Raw genomic sequence first — 25,028 nt, 5'->3', positions numbered from 1 at the left:
GCAAAAGATACTTAAATCACTATTACTAGAGAATGAGCAAAGAGCTTGTCTTTTTATTTCCAGCGAGCCACTGTGATCCCGCTCTCCCTTTGCCCTCTTCTGTCTCTCCAAACCTTTTTCCCATCTTTACTTTGACATTTTGAACTACTTCTCTGTTTTTTTCTTCCCATCTGCAAACTCTCACCTTTCATCCATCATGTCCTTTGGCCTCAATTATTCTGTACTTCTATCTTTTACTCATCTCCTTCCCTCTTCTACTCTCCAATCACCCCCACCCCACCCCCGTGATTAAAGCTCCCGGCTCTCTCGCGGCTAGTAAAGCACACAGGGCTGAGCTGGTCAGCCTCTGGCTTTACAGTAAGCAGCTCAGCAAACATAATCAGAGCCATATGTGTTCACACACGCACATACAAACACTCCAAACAAATTTCTCCCAGCTTAAGACAGACTGCTACATCCGATGGTCTTTTCCCCTTCCGTGGATTATGTCTGGAGATTTACATTACCATCCCCCTCCAGCCTCCCCCTTCCTCCCTTTCCCCTCCGTGCCCCACAATCTCACTCTGAATGATTCTCTATAAGCTATCAAACCATTAGCTGTGGTATGGCTGTCTGTATTTGTGTGTCTGTGAATCAGTATGCGTCGATAAATGTGTGTTCACATCTATAAGCGTGTGTGTTTGTGTGAAAGCAGGGGTGTGAAAGCTGTTAGCTAGAGACTTGCACAGGCGGATATATAGCACAGGCCAGTGGTTTTACAGCTGTGCTTTACTTCCATTAGGTTAGGCACTGTCAGACACCAGGTGCTGTAGGGACACACACACACACACACACACACACACACACACACACACACACACACACACACACACACACACACACACACACACACACACACACACACACTTATAGGCTAATGGGCCTTGTGTGAATGAGATGGGCATTAGGGTAGCTGTCTGGAAATGGAGAATATATATAATCCACAACTACGCCACAGCTTTTGACTGAAATTGATGGTGCACATTAATACACATCCATGAACTCACGCTATACAAACAAGCCGCACACCCGTACTGTACTGAACAGAGCCACTCAATCACTGTTTGATTGCAGATAAAACACACAAACGCACACTGACACACTTTCCCTCGATGGCAGAAACTTCCCGTGAACTGCCTTAATTCCCGTCCAGCCATTAAAAGTAAATATTTCACGGAGTGGGTTCATCGTGAGGACATCAACCTCACACAGGAGATTAAATGCAGTATACATTACTGTTTGTTACCCCCATCCAACGCGCTCGTGCACAACAACACATCTATGAAACACTCATGCATATATGCGCTGCAAGTGAACAAATGAAATCCCAAACTTAACACAGTGTGACACAGTTTCCGTGTCCCTCATCGCTATGAAAAAAGTGTGTGTGTGTGTGTGTGTGGGGGGGGGGGGGGGGGGGGGGGGGGGGGGGACATCTTCTGGAGGAAATGTGTGAGTGGAGGAGGAGGAGGAGAGAGAGTGACGGGGGGCATTTTGAGAGTCCCTTTGCAGTGGGAATTAGGAAAAGTTTCTATCTGTGTCATTCTCCACAGTTTAATGCCTGCTGGCTTTCTCTTTAAATACATGCTCGCGCTTAAATTTAATGGTGTTACTGGGATGTTGAGCGTGGCCCCATTCCAACTTGATCGGCCAGGAGTGAAAAGGAGTGCTATTAAACAGAGAGCAGCGGAAATCCAAAGAGAGAAACCAGGTATCACACGACTGGGTGCAAAGCTGCTGAATAGATTAGCTTATTTTTGTCTTGTTTGACACTTTAATTCTTGTCTCCTTTAAATGTTGTGCTGCATTGCTGGAGGTTAAAAATGGCGAAGGGTGATGCACTAAAGAGACTCAGTCAGGGAAACAGAGATACTTCTGCGTATTCTCACAATGAATCAACGCCAGCTACGGCTCACATTTGCTACTGCATATGTGTTTTATGCTTGTCATTTCATATTATGTTCTGATCAATGGCACCATTTTTACTCTATACCAGCAATAATGCTTCAAAATAAATCTAATGTGGCAGCAGATGCTCTTTCAATGGTGCAGAGCAGACCTTAAAAGACAAACTGTTTTAAAAAATATATGCAAGAATATTAAAAAGACAACAGGATGTGGGGAGGTAGACTACTGACTGGATCAAAAGCCAAAGGATTATTTAACACTGCCTTCTTCAGGCAGTTAGTGACAGCATTCAGTCATACGCCGCTTTAACGTTAGCGCTCATCCTCACTTTGTGCTCAACTAACTAAAAAAACGCCGCTGGCCAAAGTTTCTCATCACGGGCTGGATTCTCTTGAAGCCTGAAAACAGAGGGGCCCAGAGGACGTGCGAGAGTCCGACTCCCTCCCAGATGGCTTTAATTAGAATATGCTGAAAGAGTTTTATGGATTTGTCGCCCTGTGATGCTAAAAAACGTTCTAGCCTCAGGTTCTTGTAAACAAATATTCAGGCCAGGCCAGAAGTGAAAGTTGCAGAAACACATAAACACGCGGAGTAGTTCTGAGAAACGATTCACTAATGATTTGATAATTAAAGGAATATTAACGAGCAATTCTCCCGTAATTCCGAACTGAAGAATGTACAGTTTAGAACATTATGATAAAACACCAGTGAACAGAGGAGACACTTTATTAATGAATAATTAGTTCATAATTTAGCTCTGTGACAGCGAGGAAAAGATTTTCTCCATGAGTGGCTCCTCCTGATTGACTCTGATCCAGCCGCTAAGTGGTACAGACTACTAACTCCTCATTCATTGCTCATTACTTAATCATTAATTACTTTTTCGTGCAACCCTAAGTTATGTGACATGTCATACTGAGCAGTTCAGCCTCATTACTTTGCAGATGCTCATGAACTATCATTACCTACTAGGATAGTTTTAGGTGCAAAATGATGGTCAAAGCCAGCATGATAGAGTCCGTAATGTCTAAAGTGTGTGTCTAACATCAATCATGGGGGAAAAATATTATAAATATATCTGAAGGTCAAGCTGAAGATAAAGAAATGAAAGCATAAAACATCAAATACTCCTGTAACTGTTAATAGCTGCTTTTAGCACTTTGTGGTCCTCACTTTTTCATTTTAACCTCTTGTTAGCAGTCACAAAACTCACACCATCTGAAGGCCACAGCAGCAATACCTATTAAGCTCTATGGAAATAAAGGCTGACCTCTTATGTTCAAGGTTAATTATGTAGTTATTCTAACAAAGAGTGAAAAAAAAAGAAACAGTTTTTAGTGTTTAGTGAAGTTCAAGACAGACATCCAAATACTAAAGCAGTTCTCTTAGATAAAACCAAAGAACTTTATCTCCTACTGTGCTTCAGTTTCTATTCACCTTGCACTGGCTGTTAGAATTTATATATAATACAGCGTTTTTTTCACATCTACCATATTGATCTTGCATATTCAATTAGCCTCTGATGTTACACTTTACTTTGCTATTTGGGATTTTTTTAAAAGGGTATATGACAGGACATTTGTTATTTTAAGGTATTTCAATTCAGATTTAACCTGGATTTTGTTTTTTACCTGTTTCTGGAAAGATGTTTGCAAGCACATGTCTAAGAATGGTCACAACAACAGTCTTGCAAACTATGAGAAGAAATAGTGATAAAAGTGCACCAATTGTTAAGGAGTTGAGGCTGATTGAAATCAGATATCAACCACATTAAACTGAGATCACTGTTACCAGCCCACGTTAAACCTTCTTCAGCCTTTAGTGCATTCCTGTTACATTTTCCTGTTACATAGATTTGCCTGAAGAAAAAGCCTGAACCATTTCTGCTGTCTTCCATATAATAAGTTAAAATGTCGATCTATATGTCTTCATTTCTTCCTGAAGCTCCAAAAGCATAATCCGTATGCGTGACAAACAAGAATGGGACAGAGGAAAGCATTTTATCACACACCCAAGTCTGATGTCTTTTGGTTCTGACTAAAAAAAAGGAGTGAAGGCAAAATGAACTGAAATAAGATGCTTTAAAGTGCTGATGATGCCTGGAGTTCCAGGCATTTATGTATAATCTGTCTTTCCTCTGCTAATGCTTCGTCTTTAAAGATGGTAATGATGTGAGTGCAGGTCATGCATGAATAAGTCTGCGCATGTGTTACACTCCAGATTGCATAATTAGGAATCTTCAAGAGTATTTTTCATTCAGAGGTAATGTTTTTCAGCTTTGATCAGCTTCATTCCTATACTTTTAGTTTCTCTCACACTACACCCCGTCGCTACAGTACTCTTGATAAGGGAAATTTAAAAGAAAAGAAAAGCAATGTAATGACGAGGCAAGACTGAGAGAAAGAAACAAAAAATATTTACGACTTGATGCTGTTCTGATAAGGACTGTAATCAAAAAGACGCAAACAAAATGAGAGACAGCAGAAGCAGCTTGAAGTTCAAATTTTAATTAGGGCTTTTCTGTCATCGATATTACGAGCGATTTCTTTCCCCGATCTTTATCGCTCACTCTGTCCACATTACTGCTCTTTGTCATGCTTCTGCTTGGGTGCTCAGTGCTCCTGCAGGACATTGTGCTATGCCTAACTGTGTGTTATGTTCATCACACACCTTGGCATCTCTGACTGTGTGCGTCTTATCCCAGTGAACCAGTGAGTCAAGCAGATGAAAAGGAAAGTGTGTGTGTACGTATGAGATGAACAACGAGGACGAGATGCAGCCATCTGCTCTGATACACTGAGCAGAGATAACTTGTCTTAATGCCAGAATTTCACTTAGGGAGACTCCAATCTATTGACCGGACCCTCTAACAACCAACTCTGGACTAAAGACTAGGAAGCAGAAAGGAGAAAAGAAGGAAGAGAGAAACAGGAAGAAGACGAGTAATGACAAACAAGCACAACAGGAGAATTTACTGAGCAAGAGTTTGAAAAAAAGGAAACCACAGGAAGAAAAGATTGGAAGAGGAGCAGAGATAAGAGAAGAACATCGAGCTGAAAAGAGGCAAAGTGAAAGCAGACTTGTCTGAGGTTTGTGGATGTGCGATGGCAGCGCTCATAGCTGCTGTGACTGCCGAGTGTATTTGGCAGAACAACAACTGGCATCTGTCTGTGGTCAGTCTCTTCAGTAAGACAAAACCATGTTTGCATGCGTATGTGTTTGCCTACTTCATAATACAACATTGCATCTGTTGTATTATGTGCATGACTTAGAGACTTGGTATATCTGCGCAGTTAGAGGCAAAATCCTTAAGAGGCCTGCCACACCTCTACTAACCCTGTTTCACTGTATACAGTGCACCAGTGCTAAGGCATCATAATTACCCCCATTAGCGTTTTCCCTTGGGATAAACATGCAAACACACACAGACACACACATGCGTGCACAAGCAAACACCATAAATCTGCGCAGCCCTCTATTTGTTTTTCATTCTAAATCACACCTTTCATGCACACACATACAAATAGCAGCTTATTTAATCATTTTACCCCTTAGTTCAATATGTGCAATAGAAAGTGATGAAGACACACAAACACACACAACCACACACAACCACACACAAACTTGGATATCTACAGCATGAATGTGATGAATATAAATTGCTCATTGCAAAGAAAATGGATTCTAAACAAAAAGGGATGCTCTCTTCATCCACGCCTTGTTATCCCTGTTTCATCCTCATTTCGAGTCCCATGTTCCCACTCATGTTCCCCCACAATGTAACTCACAAATTCTTAGATACACAAACTAGACCGTGGGGATGCAGGCACTATGTCTTTTGAAAGGTTGCATTTTATTCATTCTCAGCTTTTGTAAAGTAGCGTGATCAGTGTCTATTACACAGACATGAAATGATATTTTTTTACACAAATAATTGCATGTTCTGCACAAAAAATGGTCTTGTGCTTTTTAGAAAACATCGGTGAAATACTTGTTTGGGGTCACAACGTATGTAACGCATGTTTAATAAAGCCGGGAGTAGTAAGTGTGTTACTCGGACACCTCGCTCCGTCTCTAAATGTACATTAGTCGCTCTTACCTCTGCGTCTCGGCGCTGTACTGACCCCTGCCCACTTGATTGACAGCACAGAGTCTAAACTGGTAGGTTCTGGCAGGTGTAAGCCCGCCCACTGATACCTTGGTCACTGCAGGATCAACCTCTGATAGGTAGACCTTCCATGGCGAGTCTAGAGACAAGACACAGAGATTAAAGGCCGATAATATCTGGCGCAGGCAGGACAAACAGAGACACAGGGACACTCAGGAGCTATAAATCAAATGGAAAGAGGGGAGAAACAGATAAGAGGCAAAGTAAAGGAAACAGGGGGTAAGCTGGAGAGAATTATAAAGGAGAGAAGTAGCATATGATGCAACAAGAAGGAAAGGAAGAGAAGGATTAATAAAAAAGCGCAGATGCTGCTTCATATTGTTGCCAGCTTATCTCTCAGTCTTCCTGCTGAAGATACCACAGACAGATGCACTATTATCTCTATTATCACCCCAGCCACATGTATCTGTGCAAGCGAGACTGATAGCGTGCATGTGCCATTTTAAGCACGCCCAGGGTATTAGAGCCATTGTCTGACATGAAAACACATTGTAGTTACAGTGGCCCATTTACTACAATACAACAACAACAAAAAAATCTAATATATAACAGAGAGAGTGGATAATCAGTGTGCAGAAAACTCTAATCTATTCCTCACTGTCTGGATTCATCCGTCACTAAACTCGACCAGACGTTCAGGTTCTCTCCATTCCTCATCTTTCTCTTTATCGCTCCCTCTTATTTTCCAAACTTTTCTTCTCCGCTCCCATGGCAATGCTTCTGTTTTTATAGATGCAGCAGAGCAGCTGGTTAATGGTGACAGCACAAAGCTTTAAGTCACATTGGCGGTGCCGCTACAAAAATGATCAGAATAAGGATCAGTTCAGCTTTTAGAGTCATGTGCCAAGTGCTTGGCTGTCTATGTTACATTCACTGCCCGATCCCCTTAGCCTACATCAGGAGTGAGCGGCTCAACAGCCAATCTCCCTCCACTTTGTTTCTCCTGTCAGTCTATTCCTCAACACCTCTTCCCTATCTCTCTATAATTTGATAGAGAGCCAGCCTGCTGTTACAACATCTGTACTGGAGAGTGGGTGTGAGAGAGAGAGAGCGAGAGAGAGAGAGCGAGAGAGTGGGAGAGAGAGGCTAAAGGAGGCAGGGAAAATAAGAGTTTGTTTATAGTGGATCTGCATGTACGCTTACGCAGCAACACCATTCTCCATATGCCAGTCTCTTGTAAATGAGTGCACGTCAGTGCTTGGTAGACAGAGAGTGAACAGATGTTCGCCGTTCAGGAACTATAAAGTATGCCCAGGGACGGACATACACATACATACTGTTCTCTGAGAGCTCCAGCACGTAGTACAGAAGAGGGGAGTTCCCGTCGAAAGGGCGTAGCCAGGACAGGAGAACGGAGCGGGAGTCCGAATCATTGAGGCGAGCCGTCAGGGAGCGAGGAGAATGTGGAAGCTCACTGAATATACAGACAAAAAAATAAATAAAAAATAACATCAGAAACTGTTTCAATTTCATCTGTCTATCAATTCAATCTGAGGCTAAACTTAACATAAAGAATGAAGACAAGGAAATAGTTAGGCTTTATCAAAGGTAGCAAAGGTAAAGTTACTGTATCTGCACATATAAAGCTGATTGTAAATATTAACAAGGTTACATCAAGCTTAAACTAGACAATGAAAGCTATAAATATGAAGTATTTATAAAATCATTCATTAGACAGAACCAAAGACTTAACTCATGGTTTTGGCCCATATGAGGCATCCATGCTTGTTTGATATTTTGGCTCTATTGTATCAAGACAAATGCACAGGAACATGAAAATTTAGAACCTCAGAATTACAATAACTTCAGTGTGAATCCAGACATTTGGCTAGACTGTTTCCTGGCTGCAAGCAATTGCCAGCTAGATTTCAAAAAGCCATTGCTCCCAGTCTATAAATAAACCTGCAACTCCATTTCAAGCAGAGCCACTTTAGTTCAAGGAAAATTGTTATTTCCCTCAGCAGTAATTTATATATGACAGTATGGCTCTGTTTTGGGACCTTTCCTCGTGTATATGTGGGAAGCCTGAGGGAGAAACATCAGCAAACCCAGAGCGTTAAACAGAGCTCACGTCAACAGTAACAGATATGAAGTGATTACACCCTCAGTCACACAGGCCTAGAGACTTGTCAGTGACCATATGGCAACCACTGGACACTAGGGAAAAACCTGTATTCCCCAAACGGTTCCAAGTGGTTGCTAAAAGTCACTTTGAAATCAAATGTTAAAGCCTCATCAATACAGGCCTAGAGACTGGTCAGTGACTTCCTAGAAACCACTGGTTGTTATGGAAAAGAGTCCATTCTGCAACTGATTGCCAAGTGGTTGCTGGAAGTTACCAGCATGAAATTAGTTGTAAAAATGCTGAACCAAATATCTCCATGGAACTGCTTTGGTCGCTAGCAGGTTGCTGCAGTTGCCAGTAGTTTGCATGGAAGATGCTGACGTGTCTGCCAGCACTCACCAACTACTTACTAAGTGGTTGTGAAACACCATGTTCGCCTTCAAAGTCAAAGTTAAAATGTGCTGGTTGAACAACCTGGTCTCCATTTCCAGTTGCCGTACTTAGGAGAGTAAATGGCAATTGCCTGCAGTCAAGCCAGTGTCTTACATGCAAACTACAGGCAAAAGTAAAGTAAAGTGTGCGTGTTAGTCCCCATAGGTAAATAGTTCCTCTGCATTTAACCCATTCACCAAGTGAAGCAGTGGGCAGCCACCAATGCAGCGCCCGGGGAGCAGTGTGTAGGGACGGTACCTTGCTCAGGGGTACCTCAGGGTAGCAGGTAGCAGTGGAGTCGAACCCCTGACCTTCCGATCATGGGGCCACCACTCTACCTACTGAGCTATCCCTGCCCCTATCCCTGCAATCACCTCGGTCTGATAGCGACTAAGGCAATCACAATCTCCATATTATTTTAGGGTCTTTACCTTACAATATAAAGCACCGTGAAGTGGCTTGTATTGCGATTTGAAATGAATCTTTTAGGTTTATGCAACCATCCAGTCTCTAGGCCTATGTGACTAGGGCCTAAGTTAGACACAGCATGAATGGTGGCTCTGGGGTGAAAATGGGTTGCAAAGCTGCTTCCATAGGAAGCAGCAACCGTACGCAGATCAAAGCAACTAAAATAAGCCTCCCCTCTATATTCTTTTGCTTAACCATACACTCATTTGAACCAACCCTTACTGCTTATACACTTATTACACTATTTTTTACATCTTAGGCAAATGAGACACAGCCTCAAAGAGCTTTATACTGAACTTTGGATCTGCTGGTAAAATTAGGTTATTTTTTTGACTAGGACATAATAGAATTTTCTCCTATTTCGGGTCTTTCTTGCAAGCTAGGGTCCCAAAATATTTATTGCTGCTTCAAATTTGCCACCAAGACCCAAGACGGGGACTGAATTTACTTATTTAACTTTTGCAAAGAAGGGAATACATGCTTTTTTTCAGACTGTCACACTTTTCCTTAATATCCACATCTTGACAAAATGTGTCCTGATTGCTTATGTATCATTTGCATCTCATAAACGCGTCTGTGATAATATGCAGACTGTTCAGTAGACAGATATTTGGTTTCCTGTGTTCTGTTATTCTATTAAATATGTGAGGTGCCATACTGCTAGCACTGACACCCAGGCTAGATCTTGGGTCTGAGCCAGGATCAGTTCCAGTGGGTGAAATCTTTTAAATATGGCGCTGCCTTGCATATATTTACTCTGTACGTGCACTGCATCACTGCGTCTCATCACATCTATTAAAAAACACATTTTCCACACATTTTCTCATCCCTGCCCTGTTAATAACAAAGAAAGCAATACAGGTATTTTCATGAAAGCAACATAGAAATCCACATATTTGATTACACCAATCTTAGCGTATCGTAACTCTTTTTGTAGACTGTGGGCTTGAAGGAGGAAAAGGAGAGAACAGCAAATCCTAGTATCACTACATATGAAGGCTGCAGGTGCTGGTAGAAATATTGAGACAACATAAAAGAACAAAATAAATATATTTACACTGAAACTATAATAAAAGAGAGAGTCCCCTGTGTATAGAATAGCTGTATCTCATATTCATAAGCTTATTAATTATTTCTAAGCTATGGACAACATAGCTTTGAAAGCTATGTTGTCCAGGAGCTCTGCTTCGACAGCCTGCAAGGTCCTATTAAGGGCATCAGATAACAGGGTTTGAAAACATTTGCCTTGCTTCCTTTTTCCCTTATGAGCAACTTTGCAGTTTAACATTTAAGCACAGAAACAAAGGGAACTAGAGGAGATGTGGGAGAGGAATAAGACATACTGTAATGTTGTGAGAGGAAGAGGAGGAGCACACCAAGAAATAGGAAGGACACCAATGAATGAAGCTAGGAGGGAGCAAGGGGAAATGAGAATGATGTTTTCTTCTCCGAGCTGACACGATCATATTAATTAATGGATGAGCTTAGAGAACATTAGAGCAAGTACCTTCACACCGTCCTTACAAATCACAAACACACACATAGGCACAGACACACACTCACAGACACATGAATGGGTCTTACGGGAGTTGAACCAATAACCCGCTGGTAATTAGTCTGTCTCCTCAGCCGCCAGCGTCTGTTAGCCCCTGTGACCCATTGATACTGAGCTAACGAGAATGTCAGTCACACATGTGGATACACGCAGCTGCGCACGCATACACCACGCTCAGAAACACGGGTGTATAGAAATCCCATCCAGGCCAGTATGTTTTTGCACAGCAATAAACACAGATTCGCTCTCTCCCTCTGCGTCTGACATGCATAACCTCTTGTCTCTCTATAATTTAGAAGGATGTGGACTCATGTTCATTCTCTTTCCTACCCGGCAATTATATTAATATATCATAAGTGCCTTTTAGAAATGTATTATTTAAGTGCCTATTAATATACAAATACCACTACCTGTTCTCTTAGTGGCTGTAATAAGGCTGAGTGGGTCGGAGCGTGGGATACACGCTGATATGTGTGTGTGTGTGTGTGTGTGTGTGTGTGTGTGTGTGTGTGTGTGTGCATGCATGTGTGTGTGATATGTTTTAATCTGAGCATACCGGACACACAAAGTGATGTGTGGAGTCTGCACAGGTATGTACACAAACATACCTGTGCAGCATACCATACATGCTGCACACTCACTGATGTATTATCAGTGAGTGTGCAGCATGTATAAAGAACATAACATTTAGGGCTATCTAATAACAACTAGTGTCTTTAGACTTTCAATGGCATGTACAGAGTATTTGATTTAGAGGCTCTGACCCTGCACTGAACACGGCTATTACTAGACCCAAGCAACTGTCTTATTAGACATGAAACAAGTTGACAACAATCATTTCTTTATGTTTGGCAGTGTACCAAATTACCCATCTGCTGCGTCGCCTAAATTGCACCTTGTATAGTCAGTCTTTTTTGTAAAATGCTGTACCATAAGGCGTACGTCCTGTCAGTCTCATCAGTAATTTGAATCAACCAGATTGCTCGCTATGGATAGACTGCTCCCTCAGGTTTTTAGACACTGTTACATCAAAATCGTTGCTGCGTCAAATCCTGAGGAAGGAAACCGCTGCTGCCAGAAGATAATGATTTATTCACAGTTTACTCAAATAGAGTTATCACAGAAAATTAAAGATCATCAGACTATCCTGAGGTGTAGGGTAAGTTAAAATATATTTATTATGTGCTTCTGAATTTAATAAAGAAACCCAATTCGAATTAAAAGAGAAGAATAGTGCTATTTTCTTGTCAGTGTATTAAACATGAAACTAAAGCAAGCAGCCTGTTAATATAACTCAACACAATGCTTGCAAAGAGGAAAATCCGTAGCCTGTAGCTCACGTATATTTTATTAGTTTACCTTACATTATCTGTTATAAAAACCCAACAAGTGCCTTTTATTTGTTTAAAGATTTTCAAGGATGGCACATTTGCAGAATGCTTCGATTACTCCAGCAAGTCAAATGGATGCAGCCTTGTTATGCTTCCTTTGTGTTTTATACAATTTAGTAGAGTTGTTGTAGTCAGTGTTACTTATTCAGTGGTATAACGCTGTTCTTTATCCTCTAATGTGCAGATTAGGTGGAAATAAAACTGTCTGTATTTTATATCGTAGTAAAATAAAATCCTACTCTAGGCTAATGATAAGTTTTAGGAGACCTATTGCATTTCAGCATCCCCCAAGTGTCTGTTTTTCAAAAAGCCCAAGGCTGTTTACTTGGCCTTGCAGGTTTTTGCTGTTAATGGCTAAATTTGTGGCCATTCTTAAGGGTGGAAAAGTCAAACAATGACCTAAAACAGAAGAGGGTTAAATATTGCAGAAGGAATTTATTCCCTGAACTCACATGACTTCCAGGCGTGCGGGGCGGGAGTCATTGCCAGCTTGTGATGTCACAGTGCAGGTGTAATCCCCGATATCACCTGACCACGTCTGGCTAATAGTGAGAAGGCCTTGGCGTACAGACACGCGCCCCCCACTGGTCGGAAGAACCGGCATGCCGCTTCGCTCCCATTTATAGCTGCAACAGAGGAAGAATTTGGGTGCTTCAAAACTCAAACACAATAGTTTACAAAACTGTCAAACACGGCAGAGAATCAGACTTGGTATTCATGTATGTACCGTCATTTTTTCGCACTATAAGGCGCACTTAAAATCCTTTAATTTTCTCAGAAATCGACAGTGCGGTTTATAATCCGGTGCGCCTTATGTATGAATTCTGGTTGTGCTTACTGACCTCGAACTGATTTTATGTGGTACATGACGCTCAAAAATCGGTGAACGTTTTTTTAGTACACCTTTAGTAAGCTACGAAGCCTGATGGATTGACTTGATGGATTGTCGGAGCATTACAGGTACCGTAGCCAGGAGCCTTGCGAAGTTAGCAGGAAATTAGCTCGCTAGTTTCCACCTAAACATGATATAGCATGTTCTGACTGAGAGATTTCTGAAAAAATGTAAATGTACAGCTTTGCTATCACTTTCAACTTAAATGAAGACAAAAAAACTAAACAGCAGTGACCTTTGTAGGGCTACTGAAGTTAGACTAGCTGGTATATAATCACCGCAATGTTCTGCTATGTGATCGCTAGTGACACAGCTATGTTAGAATAACATTAGCACAGGGAAGCTGGAGGATTAACTTTTTTCCACTCGATAAAAGTTAACACGAGGGTTTCCGATGATTAGGGACAGATGCAACTGCATGGCAGGATGCTGTAAATGGACCAAACTTCAGTCAGGAGAACAACTGAGGTAATCCATCCACAATACCAGGTTAGTCATTAATATGGAATAGAGCAGCAAGAAGAATGAATTCAGTAAAGTTTGACTTATCTGACTGTTTTGATTCGCTTAATGCGCCTTATAATCTGGTGCACTTTATGGCCCAAAAAATACAGTAGTAAACAGTCAAAGGAGATTGCAAAGAAAAGCGTCTGGACGTCTTTAAGTTGCTTGAAGACGTTTCACCTCTCATCCGAGAAGCTTCTTCAGTTCTAAGGTCAAATGGTGGAGAGTCCCAGATATAAACCTGACAAAAGGACCCCTGATGATCCTCTAATCGCCTGAGCCATTAGAGGATCATCAGGGGGTCCTTTTGTCCCTCTGTGGGGGGAAACTCCCACTAGGTTTATATCTGGGACTCTCCACCATTTGACCTTAGAACTGAAGAAGCTTCTCGGATGAGAGGTGAAACGTCTTCAAGCAACTTAAAGAAGTCCAGACGCTTTTCTTTGCAAGCTCCTTTGACTACGATGACCTGGATGACTGAGAACCTTTACAGACACAGTAGTAAACACTGAGGAACAGTTACCTGATACTGATTCTGGGGTCGTGTGTAGCGTCACACTTGAGAGTAGCAGTGGTTCCTTTGATAACACGCTGGTCTGTTGGAGGCACAGAAATGACTGTGCGATCTGGAAAGAGCAGAGAGGTGGGATACATTCTGAGGCTTAAATTAAATACAATTAATACACACCTGTTGAATCACACTACAAGGCACGGCCCTGTATAAAATGTGTACATTTAAATGTTCCTCAACAGTAACGAGATATGAATTAGTTTACAAGAAGATAAACAACACACAAGCGTGCACGCACCCACACCTACGCACATTATAACGCTGTGGAAAACAGCTGAGTATCAAATTACTGGTGCTTTGCTCCACTCAGGTGTTGCATATGATTTAGAGAGAGAAAAGCGGCGCTGGTGTAAAAACAAATGCACATGCAGAGTGGAGAGCATCTGTTATGTCCCTAACTCAGTCACCATGCACTTGTGATGTGACCGTGTCTCCAATAAATTGAAGGGTATACGTTTTACATTTATATCACAGCTCAACTGAAGTAAGGATCTGACAGTGTGTGTAATTGAACCCTGTTTAATCTAAAGCTGCCAGAACATATATTTATATGTATGCAAAAAAAATAAAATAAAAAAATCAGCCAAGCAATTGGTTTATTGGCTAATCAATCATCCTCTTGCTTGGCAAATCCAATGATTAGTTCAGTCAGCCAACTGCATCAATAACCAATCACTGAGCTGCTCACTAAACTGAACTAATACTATTGGACAGGTATGGATAAACTAGTGTTCCATGTCTGTTTTTGTCTGTTTAGCAAATGTATATTGAACGGTTTAATGTGCATTTGTTTGTGTGTCCGTGCATGTGTCTTACTCCACACGGTGAGCGTAGCTGTGGCGTTGATGGTTCCCTCCATGTTGGAGGCGATGCAGGTGTATTCTCCTGAATCCTGGAAGCTGACTGGCTGAACCTGCAGACCACCTGACTGCAACAGCGTGAACCTGGGAACCTGGACAGAGCCGCTGGCTAAGACCTGCGATCCTATGGAGGGACAAAATAATAAATTAGCCTCGAGGTGGAGAAAAGTCAGCACATTTTAATTACAAATATATTATGTCAGTGCGTGTGTGTGTCTCAGTGTGGGGTGTCTCAGTCTTGGAGCTTCATTGCTACCTTTCCTCCAGGTAATAGCAGGTTTTGGAGCTCCGTTCGTCTGGCAGGTAAACAAGGCTGTGTTGCCATCAGTCACTGTTTGGTCAGAGGGAGGTGATGCAAATGTGGGGGGCACACCTGAAACACACAGAGGGAGCACGAGAGAGCAGAAGGCAGAGCAATGAACATTAGAGGACACTGTGGATAAGGAGAAAAGAGAAAGACTTGAGCTACAGGATGAAAGTGTTTACCTGAGCACAACTGCACCCTCTCTGATCAATGGACGCTTTATTCACTACGTGTCTGTGCATAAATGTGGATGGCTCCATGGAGACTTTTAATTATAGCATAATTCTCACTAAACCGAATGTAACTTTCTAGCCTGATACATATTAAAAACCATTACGTCAAAGTAGAGGGATCAAATTAATAATAATGATAATAAAAAATATATATACTGGCGGCTCCCCTCAGCCTCCTAGTAGATTCATTTGACCTCTGACCTTAAAGGTCACTAAGATTTGATCTTTATTAGATACACCTGTGGTATAAATTGAAAATCCTACGTCATCTCATTTGTACTATGTTCACAAATTTCCTCACATAGTGGGATCACAACAATACCTTTAAGTATTTACGGACTCTTATTGTCTAGTCATTTGACCAAAACAGAGAACACGCTCACACAGGACATGCTTTTAGTCAAATACATGTTATTAACTGTACATGTTATCATCTGTACAGATATGGTCCAAAGACAGAGGTTGGCAGCATTTCAGGTGTATAACACAGCTGGCAGTTTCTGGATGTTTGCAGGATTCAAAACCTATTAAGCTTTCCCTTATTTATTCTGATATATATTATTGTCATAGTTGTATATGGACAAACTTTAATATATCAAACCTGTGAGCTAAAAGCTCAGCATTCATACTGCTTTGCATACTTAGTTTCCAGCATTTTGTTTCTAGTCTTGACCTGTGATATGTCAGTGAGAGAACATATCCTTGGTATGGTAATCTTAGCCCCACCGCTCTGGCTGTGAGAACAGCAGCCGCATCCACATGGTGTTCAAACCTTTTGTTTACAAGTCAATCACAAGAAAGCTGGCAAGGGAAGAGAGCAAAAACAGGTTGTTTCAGACAGAGGATGAACTGAGGGGCTAAAAGGAAGGCTCAATCGTCTACTGTCTTTTCGGGGAACCCAAGAATGGTAACAATTTTACCTTGAGTTTCATGAAGCTCGATTGATTCCCCCCAAAAAATAATCTAGAAACAAAACAATGCTGAATTCCAGCGCTAGTAGTGAAGGTAGAAAAAGTCAAAGAAAGTGACAATAAAAAAGAAAAAGCTGGTACAGAAGTGAAGTGATACAAGAGTGAATAGAGAGTCAGAATTCAAGGCTGATGTAGGTTTGTCTATTCATGCTTCCATTCTTGTGTGTATGCATCAGAGAAACTCACTGGAGACAAAGAGCTGTGTCTGTGCTTGAGCCTCTCCAGCAGGGTTGCGAGCAAAGCACTGGAATATTCCTCCGTCTCCCGGCTGCACCCTGCGCACAGTCAGCCCGTTTGCTGCGCTGACCTTGTAGCGAGGATTGGCCAGTTTGGAAAGAGGCACCGTGTCCTTATACCACTCAATCCTGGGCTGAGGCACACCTACATATATGAATGCACATGGCACACAAAAGCACAGTGTAAGAACATTTTTCAGTTTTCTTAATAAACAGCTAGCTGACCTCGCTGCTGAGCAAACCACTCCAACTCCCACTAAAACACACACACACATACACTCATTTCAACAATCTTTCTTCTCTTTTATCCAATCTCTCTCTCTATAAATATGCATGTAGGCATAATGACCGCTAATAATATATTGATTGGACGGTGTGGGTGGTAGGGTAAGGGTGGCAGAAGGGTCCAGAAAACACTCTGAATAAAAGATGTGGGCAGCACATCGAAGAGCTACACTATCAGCACCCACCTGTCTGACAGACATGCCAAATATGACAGGCAGGGGGCTCATGCAATTACTCTGTCTCAAACCCTTCACACCAGTGTGTGTGTGTGTGTGTGTTTGTGGCTGTTAGAGCGAGCGATGAATTCCACACCGTTTCTCACTCTGTTGGTGTCAAGCTTTCACAGACACGCGTGACGTATTTTTCACCCCCTCCTCGTCTCACTCACTCTGTCACCGTGCGCTCTTTTCTCCTTCCCTCATCTCTCCTCTTAGCCTCCATCCCTCTCTCCATAGCCTGAGGCCCCTGCTATTTAATTACACTGCCACTGTATCAGATTACTGAGGAGGAACATAAACTCACTCAGTGTGTGTGTATGTGTGTGTGAGAGAGAGAGAGAGAGAGAGAGAGAGAGAGAGAGAGGGAGCGAGAGAGAGAAAGGGGAGGGTGTTGCAGTTTTTAGAGCTGTATCTAGCCCGGCTCATATAAGTGTTTTCATGTAATCCATTTAAAGACAAGAATCATGAACAAGTGCAATTTTCAGGCTCGGTGTCAGCATACCAGCGTGCGCTCACAATGCCAAAAGTAAAGTGTCATTGTTCATGAAGCCTTCAAACTAAGGCACACACATATCCAATGATGCCAAACCCCTGCTAGCAGAGTCACCTTGACACAACTGCAACAGCAAACAGCAGGACAAGAGCTGCAAATCTCAACATTTGACTTGTAAAGTTGACATAGAAGAAATGAATGGGATGGCACAGTGCTCCCCCTGTGGCTGCATTGGTTCTCACCGTGTGGTCTGGTGGCCTCCCACAGTCTGGAGACTTACACGTTACAGTAACTGGTGATAGTAAAGTAAATGTGTGTGGATGGTTATCTGCAGTGTTGCATGTAATGCATTCCCGAGCAACGCAGTGCTTTTTATAGTTCAATGTAATGTGCGAGACAGTTTTAGTGAAGTTACATTTTTCAGTAGTGCAGTGTCGTAACAAGTTACTGTACTAAACTCACTAATTTTATACAGTTACAACCATGTTGTTGCTTATATTCTTCAGTTACTGGCAAGAGAGGTGCATGGAAAGAAAAAAAATAACAAACATGCCTTTTTCTTACTCCACTTGTGCTACAATCGACTGACTTTGGTTCATGTGCAGGGAGGAGGAAAATGGTAAAGCAGAGTACAACATGTGAGGAGTGGAGATATGGACATTGCTTTTATCTTTAATCCATGAAAGGACAAGAACACAATGGTAAAGTGCAACCTGCACCCAGGAGTGGTAACACAACTTCAGCTCTTTGGAAACATCTGCACAGACAGCATGCTAACACAAAGCTAGTGAAGAACCGAGAGTGATGTTACAGTTTTTCTCAAATGTTAAAACACAAAAGCCAATCCTGTAACCCAAATGACCAGTAGTCTAAACACATTTACTAAATGTAGCCACCATATTCCAGTACCATAAACACATGTCACATGAAGACACAATTCACAAAACACAACCCTCTGTACTCATAAATCTAAACACATTTTTCCTTGCTAAAACACATGTTGCAAAACAACTCTGCTCATATCCTCAAATGAAAGCCCATGTGATGCAAAATGCTTGCCACAGTCACCAATCTTTGAACACAGGGAACACACCTGGCGTCATTCACTACACACAATGACTCAAAATTGAAGACACTTGTTGCTAATGCTGTACCCACATGTAAAAGCAAGTTCAGAGTGCACAGTATGCTGAAGGTTCCAAACAAACACAATGGATGAAGGCAGAGTCAGGGGAAGAGGAATCTGATGCAGAGGAGGGAGAAGAGCTGGCCCTGGAAGAAGAGGAGCAGGCCAATGAGGAAGAGGAGTTCAAATGAGAGGAGGAAGAGGAGCGACCAACGAGGAAGAGGAGAAGGCCAACATGGGAGAGGAGAAGGTCCAGGAGGGAGAGCAAGACAACCTCGCACCATCATTACGGACGAGATGCGAGCAACAGCTCAGCGACATGATGCCGCACAGTGATTGTGGTGTGTGTGTGGTGTGAATAACGTAAATAAAAAAACTTCACACCCTGTTCATGTTTTCAAGATTACTGTTGTGTGCAATAGATTCTGTTTTTGCATTGAGTTGTGTTACAGTAGTGTACGTACATGCAGGATTTTCTATAGATTTATACTACTCATATGAAACTCACAAATCTAAATGCCTAATCCTCTGCAGAGATCTACGACGATCCGTTACTGTATAGTTTCTAAAATATGCATTGGCAGTTATGAAACAAAGAACCTTCTCACAAATTGAGCATTGTGTTTTCAATTGTTTTGCTGTAGTGTGTAATGCTGTGTATAGTGTTTACAGTTTTGACAGCTTCGAGCTGCTCTCTTGGTGTGGGAGTTTGAGTTTTGCAGTGGGAAGGTGTGGTTGTGTTTATGTAGCTTTAGAGAAGGGTGTTGTGTTTGGACATTGGGGGACCTGGTGGTAACGTTTGTGAAATGTGTTTTAGCATTTGAGAAAAACTGTAATGCTGAGTGTCTGGCAGCCCAGCAGCCAGAACCTGAACTTCAACAGGTAAAAAACACAATGATGAGCAGTCAAGCTGGCAGCTTTGTAGCCTTGATGTCTATTCACACCTGTTTCTACAGTACAATTACTGTGGTGATCACTTTGAAGTCTCTCCGAGCTGGTTTTTCAAATTTGCATTGTGTTGCCAGTTTTCTGCTCATACATAAACACTAAAAGAACACATTGTTTTTTATAAGATAAGATGTACAAGGTCCTAAACCCTAAGGTTATTATTGTTAATTGAGTAACAGTGCATTTCACATGTAATGGAGCAATGCAAAAGTAATATAATGAGTAGTCTAACAAATTACTTTCTCCAGCAAATAATTAAGTAACATACTGCATTACTTTAACAAAAGGAAAGAAGAACATCGAATAATTACTTTATTCAGTAACAATCCCAACACTGGTTATGTGCCTGTGGTTGCTTAAATAGCAAAAAGCAATTATTAGTCTGTAAACAGAATTAAAAACAGTCCAAAATGTGAAGTAACACAAAGTGCAAACTAACAATAATCAAAAACACCAAACACTAGCATTATAGTAAAATCTAAAAGAAACCCCAAAGACACTGAATAGAAATATAACGTACTAAAAGAAAACTCCACAACAACACATGACGTAGAACCATCACATCCTCTCTCTCGCTTAGTGTCCGTCACCCAAAGTTAAAGAAGCAGTTAAGGTGAGACACTAAGTGCTAAACATGTTTTGCTCAGTCTCATTTTGAGTCTTTTTTCAGAGAAAACGATGTTAGTGCAAATTAATACATTACTAATAATATAATATCTAATTATGACATTTAAACATCACATTTAGGAAAACCTGTAATACTGACATAACATGTGGACAAAAGTATTGGGTCACACCTCTTAATCTTTGAATTCAGGTATTTTTAGTCTCGTTGCCACAGGTGTATGAAATCAAGCACTCAGCCATGCACTCCATTTACAATCAGTTATGAAAGAATTGGTCGTTCTAAAGAGCTTAAAAACTTTGAGCATGTGATGGCTGCCACTGGTTAAACAAGTCAGTTAGGGAAATTTCCTTCCTCCTAGATTCTCCAACTCTAAGCAGTATTATTGCAATGTGGAGGCGCTCAGGAGCCACAGCAATTCAGCCATGGCGGGGTCACCGAGTGCTGAGGTGGGTAAAGGCTCCAACACTCTGCTGACTCAATCACTGCAATGCCCCAAACTTCCTCTGACATTAACATCAGCACAAAAACTGTGTGCTGGGAGCTTCATGCATTTCCATGGCCGAGCAGCCATACAGTGTGCACCGAACAGTTCCTCCTGTCTATATCCTGAAGCTTTTTCTGAGGTATTTGTTCTCAGTCTTTATTTATTCATAGCTTTATTTATACGACAGTTTATTCCTACAAATATAGTGGAATTTGACAATTATTAGCTGTCTGGTGGGAGTATTTTCTGGTTTATGAAGTCATAAAAAGAGATTTTTTAAATCCCTTTGGTAAAAAACTCTTTGACTCTCATATATCAACAAAATAAAACAACAACTTGGTTTATCCAGTGTTCAGATTTGAGGTCTGGAAAATTATGCAAATACACACATATTTAGAGACATAATGCATTATTAGCATATCCAAACATAACATTTCAGAAAGTAACACAACTATTGAGCTGGGGAAGTTTGATGGAACCAAGTTAAACATTAGTGAGTTAAAGAATAATTAAAACTCCGACGTGTGAGTATGCATCAGCTCTACGACTCATGTGGTGGCACGCACAAGCAGCCTGTGAGACTCAGCACACTTTAAGTGGCTGCTGGATCATTGAATGCATGTGGAATAGCCTCCCCTGACACTTTTCAGGAATTTAGAAACTTTATCAAAATAATTTTCATTGTTTGTTTTATTTCATTTTCACACAGCAGTAAAGGGGCAGGGGAGGTTTGATGAAGTGTGAATCTAGACAATGACTGAGACAATACTGAGTGTTGACTAACAAGACTGAGACTAACGCTATTATCGTTTTAAGGAGAGTGCCTAATGGAAGTGTTACATGTTCCATGTAATAATCTGAGTCACCCCAGTGAGAATGCTGGTCTTCATCTTCTCATTTCACACTTCAGTTTAAAATTCCACTATTTATTTCCTGTCTGTTTCTACTGCGCGTTGTTGTATTTTATCGACAAAGCAAGCTTTCCCTCGCAGACAGCTGGACGTCAGCTTCAAAGAAACAAAGTGACACCTAGCTTTTTGACCCAACTTCCATCATGGTTATTATAAACAGGTATAAAAATTAGCCCCCCCCCCCACCAAAAATAAGGCTTATTACAAACTTAGATTCTACAACTTTATACATACAACTATTTATCTCATGCATACCTGCAGCCAGGCATGGGATCTCCGCATTCCTGTCGAGCTCTCCAAAGATCTTACTTTTTGGCTGAGCGGTCAGAGAGGGCGGTTCTGCAAAGAAAAAAAAATTGTAATAACACCAAGTCATTAAACAGCTACTAACAAGCTCTCAATTTAGGCAAATAAATAAATAAAAGGCTGAAAATGAAAATGTAACAGACAAATTTACAGTTTGCCCACTCCAAGTATTTATTCCTTAATAGAGGAGACATGTAATGGAGCACCGCAGAATAGAAATGGTTCCCCTCTTGGCACTGAGTAACTTAAGTGCCAGTGGAAGGCAGGATTTTGTGTCTATATGCTCTGTGAAATGGCTTCCATACACAGCCACAAAAAAACACATTCGGGGAAGGTCCCAAGGGGCACAATCCTCCTCTTTCTTTCTTAAACAGTTCCATTTTGCTGCCAATGACTGCTCCATCCAAACATCTTCACCAGCACTGCTCTAAGTGCTGACAGCAGTGGTGAGAATAAACAAAAACCTTGAATGTAAATATATGCTTGCATATATATAATATTCTAATACATTTTACTTGCTATAAAAGAAGTTACCTACTGCTGCACAGACTCCATTCCTCAGTTTTTAAGCACTTGTTAATATTTACAAAGAGATGACAGCTGAGTCTGTGAGTCCACACAATGGTAGCAATTGTTCACCAGAGAATGACTGAGGAAAATGAAATGTCCAGTGTATGACTTAAATAATAAATGTGTATTTTGGCTTTTGCAACAATATACCTCTTATTGAAAAAGGAGAATTTTAATAAAAGTTTCATTTGTGTGCTTTTCCCCCCGATAGGTTTAAGGTAATAACATGCAAACAATAAGGTTTTTAAAACTCTGCTGTCCCTCTAAGACTATTGAAAATCCCCTTTTATCCCACAATATTTTCTTTTCTTTGCATCGTATTTCCGTGGACTGCATTTTCACTTATTGCCATCACTACCATGCAGGAGTTCTGTAAACGTCAGGACTTTCCATCACGTGACACAAGTCTGTTTTTGTTTTTTACTTGATCTTTCAGTTGGCGCATGGTTACGTTTAGTCACCAGAACTACTTTTTTTATAAAAGATCACAGATCATGTTAAAGACCTTTTCACAACATTCACCATATTTTAGAACCCACGCGTCATCCTATTTTCTTTGTTACCACACTCCTAAAAAGAGAACACTTGATTTCACTGCATCTAATTCGGATGTTGCAGAGCCTTTATTGAGAGCACGCTGCATAAAAGCGCACTGCTGAATGGAAGCTGGCGAGTTAAAATGCAGTCCCAACCTGGAGTACATGTGTGGCTGAAAGTGAGACCACCCTCACATCTAAACAGCAGACTGAAGAGAAAACACAAAGTTCTTTTTAGTTCTTCCAGGCAACTTTTAAACCCACATATGTGCATCACCTATCTTTACTATGTACTGTGCAGTTTTGCCTGATTTTTGACAAAAGAAAGAGGAAAGCGTGCAGTGAAGAGCGAACGGGAAAACAAGAGATGAATAACAGCCATATGGTGTGACGCTGATAACATAGCTGCATTATTCTCCTTCAGTCAGGTGAGTGCAAGAACCTAGATGCCAAAACACAACAAAACACATTTAAGAGTGTTTGGGTGGCTGGTTTTAGGGATTTGAGCTTTTGTGGATTCCCTGATGTCTGCCTGCAAAACAAAGACAGAAAACAACAGCAGATATATTGTTTTTTGCACCGCAAGTCGTTTGTACAGTATACAACACAAGGATGCAGTATCATACATATTCCGATTAGAGGATCGGGGCAGAAAAGAAATGAAATTGAATAATGAATGCCTTTGAGGCTGTCTCTTTCTTTCAAATAGACACATACACTATTCTGTTTAGGAATCCCTTTTATTGCATCAAGGTCTGTTGAGCCCATAGCAGAAAAAAGGATCAGTACCAATGTATTCGTCAGTCACTTCTTTTCTGATACATATGAATGCATGCAGGCGGTTTCCCTGCCAGGCAGGCCTTAATGGTCCTGCCGGCCTAATGAGGAAAGATAACTAAGAAAAAGGAGTTTTTGGGGGGAAGACAAAGAAAAAGGATTATGAGGGGGCACAGAACGAGAATAAGTAGGGTATAAATATTCAGGCAGGTCTTCTGAATATTCTGTGGGTGTAGGTAGTCGGTGCTCTCTGCTTAGGTGCTCTTTCGCACAGACAATCACAGCAGAGTAAAAAGATGCTAAGAAACTAGAGGAGAGAAGTTTCGGCTCATCAATCACATGCTCCCTGCTCGCGTGTATGTTGTTTTCTATTACACGCACACACGCAGAAGACAGGAGTGGCTTGCTACAAGAGTGCTCTTGTTTGAGTGCTTTCAGCGTCCTCTTATTGATTCGTGACTCCAGGGAGAGGGGCTAATTGAGCTGCCGGGCAAACAGGCATATGTGGCCACGGTGCCATTTTGTGAATGTGTGTAAGCATGAAGTGCACACATGCATGTTTTTGTGAGAACACGTGGGTGAGTTTGTGTGTACATGAATCCAACAGCTGTTTGTGACTACAATGGACAATTTAATGGTGAATGTGGACAACAGATTCAGCTCGAGCAGTGCTGTAGCTGACAGTCACTGCCTCGGGTGCTCACAGTCCAGCTTCCAGGAGTGAAGTAAGAATAAATGGAGGAATAAACAGTGCCCGGAGCAACAAATGTACTAGGGAAGACAAGAGCGAGGCTAAAGCAGAAATTAATCACATGTTGAGGGCATTAGTGGACCTACCCAGGACAATCATGGATAATTTTGTTAGGCAGTGTGTGTACTTGTATTACTTATGTTATGAGGACATAAATGTCTTTACACAATAACACTGTGGGGACTCGCCTCCCTTTTTGGGGCAAAAGTCCCCTAAACATAGAGTTAGGCCTAAATATTCAGTTATTTAAGTTGTACTTTCGATATAATAAATAAGAGCTTAAGGTTCAATCTTCAGTTCAAGGGGCTGAACAAAAACATTGCGTTAACTGCGGAGAAACTACAGCAATTTTCATAAACAATCCCAGAGTTTCAGGCGCTCAAATGAACTAGACAAAT

The 25,028-nt window shown here is 41.3% G+C and overlaps 1 protein-coding gene across 2 annotated transcripts in view; it reads right to left on the bottom strand.

Moving 5' to 3' along the window:
* Positions 1-25,028, bottom strand: part of LOC113024443 (protein sidekick-1) — a 311,016-nt gene that overhangs the window by 69,464 nt on the left and 216,524 nt on the right. For both annotated transcript variants that reach the window (XM_026171545.1, XM_026171546.1), the window contains 8 exons: positions 21,946-22,029; positions 16,548-16,742; positions 15,110-15,226; positions 14,810-14,977; positions 13,946-14,048; positions 12,479-12,652; positions 7,393-7,529; positions 6,047-6,194 (listed from right to left, as the gene is read on the bottom strand). In XM_026171545.1, coding sequence (XP_026027330.1) covers positions 6,047-6,194; positions 7,393-7,529; positions 12,479-12,652; positions 13,946-14,048; positions 14,810-14,977; positions 15,110-15,226; positions 16,548-16,742; positions 21,946-22,029 — 1,126 coding nt within the window. The remainder of the gene's footprint in view (positions 1-6,046; positions 6,195-7,392; positions 7,530-12,478; positions 12,653-13,945; positions 14,049-14,809; positions 14,978-15,109; positions 15,227-16,547; positions 16,743-21,945; positions 22,030-25,028) is intronic.

Source organism: Astatotilapia calliptera, chromosome 6 (genome assembly GCF_900246225.1).
Source record: "Astatotilapia calliptera chromosome 6, fAstCal1.2, whole genome shotgun sequence".
Taxonomy (NCBI): domain Eukaryota; kingdom Metazoa; phylum Chordata; class Actinopteri; order Cichliformes; family Cichlidae; genus Astatotilapia; species Astatotilapia calliptera.
This window is presented reverse-complemented; position numbering and strand designations above follow the sequence as displayed.